This window comes from Physella acuta, unplaced genomic scaffold, assembly GCF_028476545.2.
Source record: "Physella acuta isolate Inbredline_101_S28 unplaced genomic scaffold, ASM2847654v3 ptg000969l, whole genome shotgun sequence".
Classification (NCBI taxonomy): Eukaryota; Metazoa; Mollusca; class Gastropoda; family Physidae; genus Physella; species Physella acuta.
In genome coordinates this window covers 38724-54168 of record NW_026732486.1, presented here as the reverse complement: position 1 = coordinate 54168, position 15445 = coordinate 38724, and the positions used below count along the sequence as shown (strand labels likewise).

Genomic DNA, 15445 nt, shown 5'->3' with positions numbered 1-15445 from the left:
CCAGACGGACTTCCTAAACAAGTGGTTTGTTGTGATGCCTGAAAATGTCTACCAAAACATTACAGCTGCCTACATCTACAACTGCAACTCTTGGGTTAGAGAGTACACCAAGTACCATGACAGAATTCTCTCTTCTCTTAAGGTATCATAGCTTTCAGACTTGTTGACTTGCTTGTCAAAGGAAAAAACAAACCTCTGATAGAGTACATTTTCTGATTCAGAATAATCGCAAGTTGATATTTATTGATCACCCTGCCAAACTGAGTGAGTATATTGACCAAGAGTTCCAAAAACTGCCTGGCACTACCATGTCATTAGAAGAGGACCTCAAGGTGTTTAACAACGCACTTAAACTCTCACACAAGGACACAAAAGTGGCTATAAAGGTAATCTACTTGTCACATAGAAAGCAATTGCATGCTTCCTTTTCAAGAGAATTTTCCATTGAAATGTTTGGCTGTTGAGCACCTGTTTTAAAAAACCAGAACGCTGCTCCTTTTTCTCACATGTACAAACTGTACCTTCTAGGTTGGACCAAGTGCAATTCAAGTGACCTCGTCAGAGAAGAGCAAAGTTCTGGGTCACCAGGTGCTGCTTAATGACGTTTACTACGCTGCAGAGATAGAGGAGGTCAGAATCTTTTGGAAATTTTCGCAAGTCTTTTGTAGAACAAGTTTGGAACTTTTGTAGAACTAGTTTGAAACTTTTGTAGAACTAGTTTGAAACTTTTGTAGAACTAGTTTGAAACTTTTGTAGAACTAGGTTGAAACTTTTGTAGAACAAGTTTGAAACTTTTGTAGAACTAGTTTGGAACTTTTGTAGAACAAGTTTGAAACTTTTGTAGAACTAGTTTGAAACTTTTGTAGAACTAGTTTGGAACTTTTGTAGAACAAGTTTGAAACTTTTGTAGAACTAGTTTGAAACTTTTGTAGAACTAGTTTGAAACTTTTGTAGAACAAGTTTGAAACTTTTGCAGAACAAGTTTGGAACTTTTGTAGAACTAGTTTGAAACTTTTGTAGAACTAGTTTGAAACTTTTGTAGAACTAGTTTGAAACTTTTGTAGAACTAGTTTGAAACTTTTGTAGAACTAGTTTGGAACTTTTGTAGAACTAGTTTGGAACTTTTGTAGAACAAGTTTGAAACTTTTGTAGAACTAGTTTGGAACTTTTGTAGAACTAGTTTGGAACTTTTGTAGAACTAGTTTGAAACTTTTGTAGAACTAGTTTGAAACTTTTGTAGAACTAGTTTGAAACTTTTGTAGAACTAGTTTGAAACTTTTGTAGAACTAGTTTGAAACTTTTGTAGAACTAGTTTGAAACTTTTGTAGAACTAGTTTGAAACTTTAGTAGAACAAGTTTGGAACTTTTGTAGAACAAGTTTGGAACTTTTGTAGAACAAGTTTGGAACTTTTGTAGAACAAGTTTGAAAAAGTCTAAAGCGGGTTGATGACTTGTTTGAGGAAATTGAGAAAATAAATTATGTTACAATGTCATAGCTTTGTCTATGTAATTGGGTGCAACACTCAGGTACTACCCCTGTTTAAGGGGGTAGGCTCCAGTAAAAAATAACTTTTTTAATACTAGAGAGCGCTCAATTTTTTTCTACAGCTTTATTAAGATGCATCCAAATATGCATTTCCACTAAAAAAAAAATCAGTAAATTTTGTTTGGTAACTATGACAATGGCAGCCATCTTGAAAATTAACCTCTTTGTAGGATTTTCACCATTTATAAAATATTACATTTTAAGTCCAATAAACAATAAATTCATAATCTTCCATATTTTGGGGTACTCAGCTATAAATTTTAGATGTAGATCTTCAGACTAATTTCTTGTGAATTTTCAAATTTTTGATCTGGTAAAAACACTAAATTTTTTTGATGTAGCTACTATTTGAAAATTCATTAAAAAAATTAGTTTTAAGATCTGCACTAAAAATTTTTAGCTGAGTACCTCAAAATATGGTAGAAGATTATGAATTCATTGTTTATTGGACTTGAAATATAATATTTTATGAATAGTGGAATACCTACAAAGAGGTTAATTTTTTAATATGGCTGCTGTTGTCATAGTTACCAGAAAAAAAAATTTCACAATTTTTTTAGTGGAAATGCATATTAGGATGTACGTTAAAAAAGCTGTAGAGAAAAAATTGTTTGCTCTCTAGTATTAAAAAAGTTTTTTTTACCAGGGCCTACCCCCTTTGAAGCTACACTCAGGTATTACACTTGTTTTAGTTTAAGTGCTGCATGAATTTAGCTTTGGTGTTCCATCCATTTAGTTAGGAGCTAGATTCATGTTATTAGTCTTCGTACATTTAAATTCTGCATAAATTTAGCTTTGGTGTTCCATCTATTTAGTTAGGTGCTAGATTGTTATTAGTCTTTGTACATTTAAGTGCTACATCCAGTTAATCATGTACCCTAACTTATTTTTGTTATAGTAAGTCATAGAAGTCATTGTTATATGGAGTCACATACCTGTCGTAATAAATACCCCCAGGTGTGCCTAGTAGATGACAACCAGTTTACCCTGACAATAGCCAATGAAACTGGACCATTATCTTTCATCCACAATGACTGTGATAATATTGTTCAAGCCATCATCCATATCCGGACCAGATGGGAGCTGTCTCAGCCAGTAAACACATTCTTTACTTTATCCAGATACATTTTTTTTCTACACTTTTTTTTTATAGCTTTTCTTTTTTCAATGTCCACAATTTTTCTCTACAATTGTGTTTGTACCTTCTGTATAGGATACCGTGACAGTTCACACAAAGATACGACCAAAGGATGTACCTGGTACACTTCTCAATGTGGTAGGTCAAACACTTCAGCAGATTACACACTAGAGTTTATTTATTTTACAACTGGGACATCTCTCCATACATTAAGTTTTCACTTTGTACATTTTGATGTTCAAGCTTGACATTTGACCTTACATTTAATGTTCCAACTGGACTCATCACATTCTAGTACAGTTTTTATGTTCCAACTAGACTCATCACATTCTTGTACAAGTTTTTATGTTCCAACTGGACTCATCACATTCTAGTACATGTTTTTATGTTCCAACTGGACTCATCACATTCTAGTACAAGTTTTTATGTTCCAACCGGACTCATCACATTCTAGTACAAGTTTTTTATGTTCCAACTGGACTCATCACATTCTAGTACACGTTTTTATGTTCCAACTGGACTCATCACATTCTATTACAAGTTTTTATGTTCCAACTGGACTCATCACATTCTAGTACAAGTTTTTATGTTCCAACTAGACTCATCACATTCTAGTACAAGTTTTTATGTTCCAACCGGACTCATCACATTCTAGTACAAGTTTTTATGTTCCAACCGGACTCATCACATTCTAGTACAAGTTTTTATGTTCCAAGTTGACATGTAGATTTTGTATTGCAGGCTCTGCTAAATCTGGGCAGCTCAGACCCAAGTTTGAGGTCAGCAGCCTACAATCTGTTGTGTGCACTGACACAGACTTTTGACTTGAAGATCGAGGGACAATTGTTGGAAACTAATGGTAGGTACCTTTGTGGTATGCTCATTAAAACAGTTTTGTTGTACCCATTCACTTGAGAGTAGTTTTAGAGAGTCCTGAAGAAAATATTTGAGTTTGGAGTCAAGAAGCATTAAAGAAGTGTTTAAAGAAGTGTGTGTCTGCTGTAGGTTTATGTATCCCTGCCAACAACACCATATCATGTTTAAAGAAGTGTGTGTCTGCTGTAGGTTTATGTATCCCTGCCAACAACACCATATCATGTTTAAAGAAGTGTGTGTCTGCTGTAGGTTTATGTATCCCTGCCAACAACAGCCTATCATGTTTAAAGAAGTGTGTGTCTGCTGTAGGTTTATGTATCCCTGCCAACAACACCATATCATGTTTAAAGAAGTGTGTGTCTGCTGTAGGTTTATGTATCCCTGCCAACAACACCATATCATGTTTAAAGAAGTGTGTGTCTGCTGTAGGTTTATGTATCCCTGCCAACAACACCATATTCATCAAGTCCATCAGTGAGAAACTCTCCTCTAAAGAACCTCACCTGACTCTAGAGTTTCTGGAGGAGTGTATCCAGGGCTTTGGCAACTCCAACATTGAGATGAAACATCTGTGTCTTGAATACATCACACCTTGGCTGCCCAACCTGACCAGGTAAGCTGTATTGGTGCCCTCCCCTTCCCTGGTGTCTGTTAGACTTGTCTAGCTGCATTTCTTTTGTTACTCAGGTAGTGGCTCATCCTGTATTTCTTTGTTTTGTTTGCTGTTTCTCTGTAGATATATTACACTTGGTCAATGTGTTTGTCTTACCTGTCCAGAATATCTCTAGTCCTATTGTATACTGATACATTACCTGAAGGACAATGAATTTCTGTGAAAATAGTGTGTTTGGCCAGTCGCAACTTTATATAGGATTCTGTTTGAATATTTTTGTAAGTTAATTTTTATCCCAATTAACAATCAACATAGTTAGGCTCTATAGTAAAGAAACATTTGGCTGCCTTTGTATCATTTAGACTGTCATTGTATAGTGATTGAGCTTAAACTAAGCAGCCTGGAATGATTTTCACATTTTGCCTGAATTTTTTTTTCTCTGGATTTTTAATATTAATCTTTTTGATTTAAACCAATAGGCCTACATAATTTAAATATATTAGTTTGAATAAATATTTCCTACACAAACAATGTTCCCCGCTGTTTGTGTATGAAATATTTGAATAAAATAATCATAATTGAAAGCGTTAAGCAATAATTTTTATTTTAAGTTATGAGTTATTTCATAAAGAAAGAAAATGCTTATAATTTTAGGCAAGAACAAAATCAAAATTTAAAAAATTCACATGTTCGGTAAATTAATTATTCATTTTTTAAAATAAAAAACAAACTGAAGTTACTACAGGTTTTTTTTTCTTCTACACTTATGGATTTGATTCTATTAGAACACAGTTTTTTGGGGGTAAACTTTTTTCTGCATGACACATGAGTTTAGAGACAGTTTGAACTAAATCAACTACATGGTCAAACTACCAGTCTCAAACACAAGTTCATATAGCCGCACTGTTTATAAAATGACAAGATATAGAATAGAAATTTTGGATTCAGTGTAGGACAAAGTTTCAACATTGGGGAACATTGTTAGTGTAGGAAATATTTTCAACATTAGGGAACATTGTTAGTGGAGGAAATATTTTCAACATTGGGGAACATTGTTAGTGGAGGAAATATTTTCAACATTAGGGAACATTGTTAGTGTAGGAAATATTTTCAACATTGGGGAACATTGTTAGTGGAGGAAATATTTTCAACATTGGGGAACATTGTTAGTGTAGGAAATATTTTCAACATTGGGGAACATTGTTAGTGGAGGAAATATTTTCAACATTGGGGAACATTGTTAGTGTAGGAAATATTTTCAACATTGGGGAACATTGTTAGTGGAGGAAATATTTTCAACAGTGGGGAACATTGTTAGTGTAGGAAATATTTTCAACATTGGGGAACATTGTTAGTGGAGGAAATATTTTCAACATTGGGGAACATTGTTAGTGGAGGAAATATTTTCAACATTGGGGAACATTGTTAGTGTAGGAAATATTTTCAACATTGGGGAACATTGTTAGTGGAGGAAATATTTTCAACATTGGGGAACATTGTTAGTGGAGGAAATATTTTCAACATTGGGGAACATTGTTAGTGTAGGAAATATTTTCAACATTGGGGAACATTGTTAGTGGAGGAAATATTTTCAACAGTGGGGAACATTGTTAGTGTAGGAAATATTTTCAACATTGGGGAACATTGTTAGTGTAGGAAATATTTTCAACATTGGGGAACATTGTTAGTGTAGGAAATATTTTCAACAGTGGGGAACATTGTTAGTGGAGGAAATATTTTCAACATTGGGGAACATTGTTAGTGTAGGAAATATTTTCAACATTGGGGAACATTGTTAGTGTAGGAAATATTTTCAACATTGGGGAACATTGTTAGTGGAGGAAATATTTTCAACATTGGGGAACATTGTTAGTGGAGGAAATATTTTCAACATTGGGGAACATTGTTAGTGGAGGAAATATTTTCAACATTGGGGAACATTGTTAGTGGAGGAAATATTTTCAACATTGGGGAACATTGTTAGTGTAGGAAATATTTTCAACAGTGGGGAACATTGTTAGTGGAGGAAATATTTTCAACATTAGGGAACATTGTTAGTGTAGGAAATATTTTCAACATTAGGGAACATTGTTAGTGGAGGAAATATTTTCAACATTAGGGAACATTGTTAGTGGAGGAAATATTTTCAACAGTGGGGAACATTGTTAGTGTTCACAATGCTAATGAAAATCAAGTTTATAATTCTGGGTATTAACCAACTGAGAAAATATGTACACTTCATTACTTTCGTTGGTCAGCTGGTCTATCTTCTCTATTACTTTTCTTGGTCAGTTGACCCATCTTCTCCATAACTTTTCCTGGACAGTTGGCCCAACTCTTTCTTGTGAGCTCATTTTAAATGATGAAGTGTAAGACAGACACATGTTTAAGTGCTCAGTGCCACCACCTCTCTTTCTGCTTGAACTCATGTGGCCCTTGATTCTTGTAGTATGTTATTTGTTGCCTTATACATCTAATGTCATAATTCCCATCACATTAGGTGGATCTCTCAACCATGCCAAATACAAGGATGGGCGCAACATCTACGGTATGTCCCACTTGTAGTCATATATGCAACTTTGTACAGAAGAAACATCAATTATAAAGCCCCCATTGACACCACACAGAAATAAGTGTGAAATATCTTAGTCTACTACTGCTGTGGGATGATCTTTTGTACTCTAGTTACTGCTGTGTGATCTTTTTGTATTGTATTTTAGTAACTGCTGTGTGATGATTTTTTTTTTATTGTATTCTAGTTACTGCTGTGTGATGATCTTTACTTTCTCATATACAGAGTATAGAGGAAGTATTGTAATTGTGCACAAAAATCACATGAAACTTTGAGTTTTCACAGTTTTACACCTCAGTACTTCATCACATGTGGAGTATAAGGGACTTAGTTTAATCGGGCAAAGATTATAAATCCAGATTTATCAAAATTTTGGCATTTTATGCGTATTATAAGTATTATATCAAATTTGTAGTTCAGTATCAACTTTTCAGCAATTTCCAATAACCGGAAGTGGGACTTATTCTACTTTGAATTTTTTAAAAGTCTATAACTTGAGTAATATTTCAGATAGATAAATGAAATTTCACATGTAAGTAAAAGTTCTAATTCTCTGCCTTCTGTCAAATTTTGAGTAATTTCCGTTGACCAGAAGTAGTAATTCACGCTATTTCTGATTTCTCAAAAAAAAAACGAATTTTATAAATTACTAATAATATTCAGCATTATTGTTTGCCATTCACTTGGTGCGCAATTCTTTTTTTTCTACAAGATTCTATTATATTTTTAAAAGTTTAAGCAATTAAAAATTGATTAAAAATCATGTCTATATCCCACATTGCCATCCCCTGTAGTGTTATATAAGAATATTCAAGAAAGTTTAGGAGAGATCACTACTGGTTTATTTTGTATTGTAACTCTAGTAACTGCTGTGTGATGATCTTTGTATTCTAGTAACTGCTGTGTGATAATCTTTGTATTCTAGTAACTGCTGTGTGATGATCTTTTTGTTTCATATTCTAGTAACTGTATATTGTTGACAAAACAAGCTCACCTAACTTTGTCTTGAATGATTAGGAATGTCTGAGGTTGGATCAATCATTTGTAGCTTTTGTCTAATTGACTGTTTCTGTCTATAAATTGTAGCTTTTGTCTAGTTGACTGTTTCCGTCAACAAATTGTAGCTTTTGTCTAGTTGACTGTGTCTGTCAACAAATTGTAGCTTTTGTCTAGTTCACTGTGTCTGTCAACACGCTTGCTTTGGTGGGTTAGCCTTGTACACATGAACTCTTGAATGTCTAAACAAACATGAATCATTTTTAATTGAATGGGCTAACAAATTGAGGAAGCATCTATAGACTCTAATGTTTCCATTTTTGTCTAATGTGATTTGTAGCATTTGCTTGCTTCTTCTTACAAAACATGTATAACCTAACTTCTAGGTTTTGAGGTTTTTAAAAAAAACAACCCATGCACATTTAATAAGAACTCAAAGTTTTGTTTGACCAACTGAGGCTTTATTTCCTGGAGGTGTCTCAGCTCCTTATTGCATCATCTGGTAGATCAGTGTCAACATTTTCTTTCACATGTGTGTTCATTACTTGTGTATTCACAAGCATTTGTATTCATTACATGTGTATTCACAAGCATTTGTATTCATTACATGTGTATTCACAAGCATTTGTATTCATTACATGTGTATTGACTAGCATTTGTATTCATTACTTGTGTATTGACTAGCATTTGTATTCATTACATGTATATATGAATGCTTTGTGTCTTTTGGTTAAGTAACAGAAAATGCAAACAGTATGTAATGTTTTAGTTAGCTCTGTTGATTGACTTGGTTGTAGTGGTGAAGTTTGATCAGTACGTCAGCATGGCTCTAATTGCAGCATTGTCTTTCAGGTTTTGTAAGCAGTCTGATGAGAACAAACGTCAGAAAGTGGCTCTCATTCTGGACAAGCTCATCACCATGACCATTGAGGAGGTGGAAATGTATCCTTCCATTCAGGCCAAAATCTGGGGCAACATTGGTCAGATTGGTGACCTGCTGGACATGGTGTTAGACAGTTTTATTAAGGTGGGAAACTAGTTGAAACCAGTAGACTACATTTTGCTGCTCAACATTTACTTAACTGTCATAATGGCCCATAGTCGGCCATTATACTCCTGTCTGTGGTGTTAACCAAATCAACAGTTATTAAAAATGCTAATGAATAAATATGCTGGCTTAGAGGAAATAACTTTTTGATATTCATTATAAAATGGGTGAATATTTTCTCTGTATTTTTACTATGAAAATATCTGTCTGAAGCTGCATAAGGTCCCTCTTGAACTTTATTTGATTTGTTCTGTGAGAAAATAAAGTGATGATTGGAAATTATGTTTGTGGCCTTAGTTTTAGTCATTAAAAAATTGGATTTAACTTTGACTTATTTTTACTTTCTCGTATATACGAAGTATAGAGAAAGTATTGTAATCGTGCAAAAAAAAAAAATCGAGTATTTTATCAAAATCGTAGATCCGTATCAACTTTTGAGCGATTTCCGATAACCGGAAGTGGTACTTTTCCTACTTTGAATTTTTCAAAAGCCTATAACTTGAGTACTATTTCAGATAGATAAATGAAATTTCACATGTAAGTAAAAGATCTAATTCTCTACCTTCTGTTAAATTTTGAGTGATTTCCGTTGACTGGAAGTAGTACTTTACGCTACTTCCGATTTCTCAAAAAACTAATGTAAATTTTAAAAGTACTAATAATATTGCGCACTATTATGCGCTTTTTTATTTGGCATTCACTTGGTGTGCAATTAATTTGTCTACGAGATTTTATTCTATTTTTAAAACTTTAAGTATTTAAAATGGATTAAAAATCATGTCTATAGCCCGAGTTCCCATCCCCTGTTATTTTATATAAGAATATTCGAGAAAGTTTAGGGGAGATCACTCCCGGTTTATTTTTTTATAAATTCATGTCTTTTTACTTTCTTGTATATACGAAGTATAGAGAAAGTCTTGTAATCGTGCAAAAAAAAAAAATCGAGATTTTTACAAATCTCGACGTTTTACACCTCCCTGAGTCGGGAAAACATATTTTTGCAATCTTGTCCATATGTCAGTGTGTGTATGTGTGTGTGTCTCTAATCACGATAACTTGAGTACCATTACAGCTAGGTTGATGAAATTTCATATATAAGTATTTTATTAAAATCGTAGCTCCGTATCAAATTTTGAGCGATTTCCAATAACCGGAAGTGGTACTTTTTCTACTTTGAATTTTTCAAAAGCCTTTAACTTGAGTACTATTTCAGATAGATAAATGAAATTTCACATGTTAGTAAAAGATCTAATCCTTTACCCTCTATCAAATTTTGAGTAATTTCCGTTGACCGGAAGTAGTAATTTACGCCATTTCCAATTTCTCAAAAAAACGCATGTAAATTTATAAAGTACTAATAATATTGCGCACTATTATGCACATTTTGTTTTGGCGTTTGCTTGGTGCGCAATTCTTTTTTCTATGAGATTCTATTCTATTTTTAAAAGTTTAAGTAATTAAAAATCATGTCTATACATTCGAGTTGCCATCCCACATAATGTTATATAAGAAAATTCGAGAAAGTTTAGGGGAGATCACTCTATTTTTTTTTTTTACTGTTATTGTGAGAGTGAGTCATGAATTAAAATTTTTAAAAAAAAATCACTTTTCAAAAGGTTAGCTATGCTTAAGATAACATTTTCTAGTGTCTAAAAATGTATGAGGGTTTTAGGGTGAGTTAAATACAGATTTTGATTAGTCTAATTTTATTCATCCTGTAAATGTCTAGATAAAAACAAATTATTTTTTGTATCAGAAGATTTCTTGTCTAATGTACTTTCAGAAACTGTAGACTTGTAAGGCTCTCTGATTTTAGACTTGTAAGGCTCTCTGATTTTAGACTTGTAAGGCTCTCTGATTTTAGACTTGTAAGGCTCTCTGATTTTAGACTTGTAATGCTCTCTGATTTTAGACTTGTAAGGCTCTCTGATTTTAGACTTGTAAGGCTCTCTGATTTTAGACTTGTAATGCTCTCTGATTTTAGACTTGTAAGGCTCTCTGATTTTAGACTTGTAAGGCTCTCTGATTTTAGACTTGTAAGGCTCTCTGATTTTAGACTTGTAAGGCTCTCTGATTTTAGACTTGTAAGGCTCTCTGAGTTTAGACTTGTAAGGCTCTCTGATTTTAGACTTGTAAGGCTCTCTGATTTTAGACTTGTAAGGCTCTCTGATTTTAGACTTGTAAGGCTCTCTGATTTTAGACTTGTAAGGCTCTCTGATTTTAGACTTGTAAGGCTCTCTGAGTTTAGACTTGTAAGGCTCTCTGATTTTAGACTTGTAAGGCTCTCTGATTTTAGACTTGTAAGGCTCTCTGATTTTAGACTTGTAAGGCTCTCTGATTTTAGACTTGTAAGGCTCTCTGATTTTAGACTTGTAAGGCTCTCTGATTTTAGACTTGTAAGGCTCTCTGATTTTAGACTTGTAAGGCTCTCTGATTTTAGACTTGTAAGGCTCTCTGATTTTAGACTTGTAAGGCTCTCTGATTTTAGACTTGTAAGGCTCTCTGATTTTAGACTTGTAAGGCTCTCTGATTTTAGACTTGTAAGGCTCTCTGATTTTAGACTTGTAAGGCTCTCTGATTTTAGACTTGTAAGGCTCTCTGATTTTAGACTTGTAAGGCTCTCTGATTTTAGACTTGTAAGGCTCTCTGATTTTAGACTTGTAAGGCCCTCTGATTTTAGACTTGTAAGGCTCTCTGATTTCATTGAACAGTTTTGACCATTTTTACAAGCTTATCTAAAATGACTTGATGCCACAGAAGAATAGCACTTGACAGTTTGAGGGTTAATTTATCAATAAATATTTCATCAATTAAAGATTTAACACCCTGTCACTCCCAACTAATGAACACCTACGATACATATTACCATCAAAGTCATAAACCCAACATTCAATAGAATACCTGAAATAGGCATAAATTACATCTCAGACTGTTTAATATCAAGCCGGGAACGTAAAATGAGTTTTTGGGCACAGGGTAAACAGGGGAATTTGAGAATATCCTGCTCCTCCTACCCGCTCCTCCAGAAAGCTAACACTACTCTCTCTCTCTCTCTCTCTCTCTCTCTCTCTCTCTCTCTCTCTCTCTCTCTCTCTCTCTCTCTCTCTCTCATAACATTATGTATCATATGTTGAGATGTTTATACAATCATAACAATATGTATCATATGTTGAGATGTTTATACAATCATAACATTATGTATCATATGTTGAGATATTTGTACAATTGTAACAATATGTATCATATGTTGAGATATTTGTACAATTGTAACAATATGTATCATATGTTGAGATATTTGTACAATCATAACATTATGTATCATGTTGAGATATTTATACAATTGAAACATTACTTATCATATGTTGAGATATTTGTACAATCATAACATTATGTATCATATGTTGAGATATTTGTACAATCATAACATTATGTATCATATGTTGAGATATTTGTACAATCATAACATAATGTATCATATGTTGAGATATTTATACAATTGAAACATTACGTATCATATGTTGAGATATTTGTACAATCATAACATTATGTATCATGTTGAGATATTTATACAATTGAAACATTACTTATCATATGTTGAGATATTTGTACAATCATAACATTATGTATCATATGTTGAGATATTTGTACAATCATAACATTATGTATCATATGTTGAGATATTTGTACAATCGTAACAATATGTATCATATGTTGAGATATTTGTACAATTGTAACAATATGCATCATATGTTGAGATATTTGTACAATTGTAACAATATGTATCATATGTTGAGATATTTGTACAATCATAACATTATGTATCATGTTGAGATATTTATACAATCGAAACATTACGTATCATATGTTGAGATATTTGTACAATCATAACATTATGTATCATATGTTGAGATATTTGTACAATCATAACATAATGTATCATATGTTGAGATATTTATACAATTGAAACATTACGTATCATATGTTGAGATGTTTATACAATCATAACATTATGTATCATATGTTGACAGAGAAGTGTGACTGGTGGTCTGGGCTCCATCCAAGCAGAAATAATGGCAGACACAGCTGTAGCTCTCACTTCAGCCAATGTCCTTCTGGTTTCACGTAAAGTCATAGGCAGGCTTTGTCGGGTACAGTTTTCTATCAACTTTTTAGTCCAGTATACATACATAGGGAGGCTTTGTCGGGTACAGTTTTCTATCAACTTTTTATTCCAGTATACATACATAGGGAGGCTTTGTCGGGTACAGTTTTCTATCAACTTTTTATTCCAGTATACATACTTTGGCTGTCATAATTGGCCATTAAAAAAAAAAGATTTGAAAAAGAATCCCGTAGCATCATGTTGTCTATGTTAAACTCTTCAAAGCATTTTTTCATTCAGACCTCATTCAATTTGAACAGAGTTAATGACAGCTTGGATTTTAACGAAAGCTTATGAAATAAATGTAGTGATATGATCAATATAGCAAGCATGTAACCATGTAAAGTTGAGCTCATTCCAACCACCTGGATGTATATTTTGATGTATTTTTCATATTCTGGTAGTTTGAAACATCATTTCTACTTTACTTTCCTATTTTTTCTCAAAAGGGTACTTCATTAAAGGCTATTGGCCAAAAGGGTACTTTATTAAAGGCTATTGTCCCATACCATCCCCTCCCTCGCCTCATAAAGGTTCTGAATTTCCTGTATGATGCAGCAAAATATTTTCAAATGTTTGCCAAAACTTTGCCAGTAATTGTTTGGTTTGTTTCAGCTGATTGACAAAACATGCACATCTCCCACCTTTACTTTGGAGCAGCATTTGATGTGGGATGACATTGCCATCTTAGCCAGATATTTGCTCATGTTGTCTTTCAATAACTCCCTAGATGGTCAGTTGAGTTAGATGTGTACATCTTTTCAATTGTAATATGCAGTGTACAATAGAATAATTGTGATGATTGTTTTTTCTCTCCAGTGGCCAGCCATCTGCCATTCCTGTTCCATATTGTCACCTTGTTAGTATCTACTGGACCTTTGTCACTGCGAGCCTCTACACACGGCCTGGTCATCAACATCATCCACTCACTCTGTACCTGCTCCCAGCTACATTTTTCTGGTCAGTTCACAACTCACTACAACTTAGCTATCACATCTGTCTAGAGCTTCATTTCTTAGGGCAATATACCTGGCATAGAAGATGAAAGTAAGAATATATTGACACAGGTTCATGTTTGGTCAGTGTGTGTAAGACTGTAACCAGCAATGTGTGTGTGTCTAACCAGCAATGTGTGTGTGTGTAACCATCAATGTGTGTGTGTGTGTAACCAGCAATGTGTGTGTGTGTGTAACCAGCAATGTGTGTGTGTGTGTAACCAGCAATGTGTGTGTGTGTGTAACCAGCAATGTGTGTGTGTAACCAGCAATGTGTGTGTGTGTGTAACCAGCAATGTGTGTGTGTAACCAGCAATGTGTGTGTGTGTAACCAGCAATGTGTGTGTGTGTGTGTAACCAGCAATGTGTGTGTGTGTGTAACCAGCAATGTGTGTGTGTGTAACCAGCAATGTGTGTGTGTGTGTAACCAGCAATGTGTGTGTGTGTGTGTAACCAGCAATGTGTGTGTGTAACCAGCAATGTGTGTGTGTGTGTGTAACCAGCAATGTGTGTGTGTAACCAGCAATGTGTGTGTGTAACCAGCAATGTGTGTGTGTGTGTGTAACCAGCAATGTGTGTGTGTGTGTAACCAGCAATGTGTGTGTGTGTGTAACCAGCAATGTGTGTGTGTAACCAGCAATGTGTGTGTGTGTAACCAGCAATGTGTGTGTGTGTGTGTAACCAGCAATGTGTGTGTGTGTGTGTAACCAGCAATGTGTGTGTGTGTAACCAGCAATGTGTGTGTGTGTGTGTGTAACCAGCAATGTGTGTGTGTGTAACCAGCAATGTGTGTGTGTGTGTAACCAGCAATGTGTGTGTGTGTGTAACCAGCAATGTGTGTGTGTGTGTAACCAGCAATGTGTGTGTGTGTGTAACCAGCAATGTGTGTGTGTGTGTAACCAGCAATGTGTGTGTGTGTAACCAGCAATGTGTGTGTGTGTAACCAGCAATGTGTGTGTGTGTGTAACCAGCAATGTGTGTGTGTGTGTAACCATCAATGTGTGTGTGTGTGTAACCAGCAATGTGTGTGTGTGTGTAACCAGCAATGTGTGTGTGTGTGTAACCAGCAATGTGTGTGTGTGTGTAACCAGCAATGTGTGTGTGTAACCAGCAATGTGTGTGTGTGTGTAACCAGCAATGTGTGTGTGTAACCAGCAATGTGTGTGTGTGTAACCAGCAATGTGTGTGTGTGTGTGTGTAACCAGCAATGTGTGTGTGTGTGTAACCAGCAATGTGTGTGTGTGTAACCAGCAATGTGTGTGTGTGTGTAACCAGCAATGTGTGTGTGTGTGTGTAACCAGCAATGTGTGTGTGTAACCAGCAATGTGTGTGTGTGTGTGTAACCAGCAATGTGTGTGTGTAACCAGCAATGTGTGTGTGTAACCAGCAATGTGTGTGTGTGTGTAACCAGCAATGTGTGTGTGTGTGTAACCAGCAATGTGTGTGTGTGTAACCAGCAATGTGTGTGTAACCAGCAATGTGTGTGTGTGTAACCAGCA

At 34.6% G+C, this 15445-nt stretch overlaps 1 protein-coding gene across 1 annotated transcript in view; it reads left to right on the top strand.

The window, feature by feature from the left end:
* The window catches only part of LOC131954012 (neurofibromin), a 90329-nt gene that overhangs the window by 45830 nt on the left and 29054 nt on the right, over positions 1-15445 (top strand). Inside the window, exons 38-48 of the mRNA XM_059317490.1 lie at positions 5-142; positions 222-386; positions 529-630; positions 2504-2641; positions 2760-2822; positions 3426-3543; positions 3990-4173; positions 8594-8768; positions 12818-12937; positions 13567-13684; positions 13771-13911. Of these exons, the coding sequence (XP_059173473.1) occupies positions 5-142; positions 222-386; positions 529-630; positions 2504-2641; positions 2760-2822; positions 3426-3543; positions 3990-4173; positions 8594-8768; positions 12818-12937; positions 13567-13684; positions 13771-13911 (1462 nt within the window). The remainder of the gene's footprint in view (positions 1-4; positions 143-221; positions 387-528; positions 631-2503; positions 2642-2759; positions 2823-3425; positions 3544-3989; positions 4174-8593; positions 8769-12817; positions 12938-13566; positions 13685-13770; positions 13912-15445) is intronic.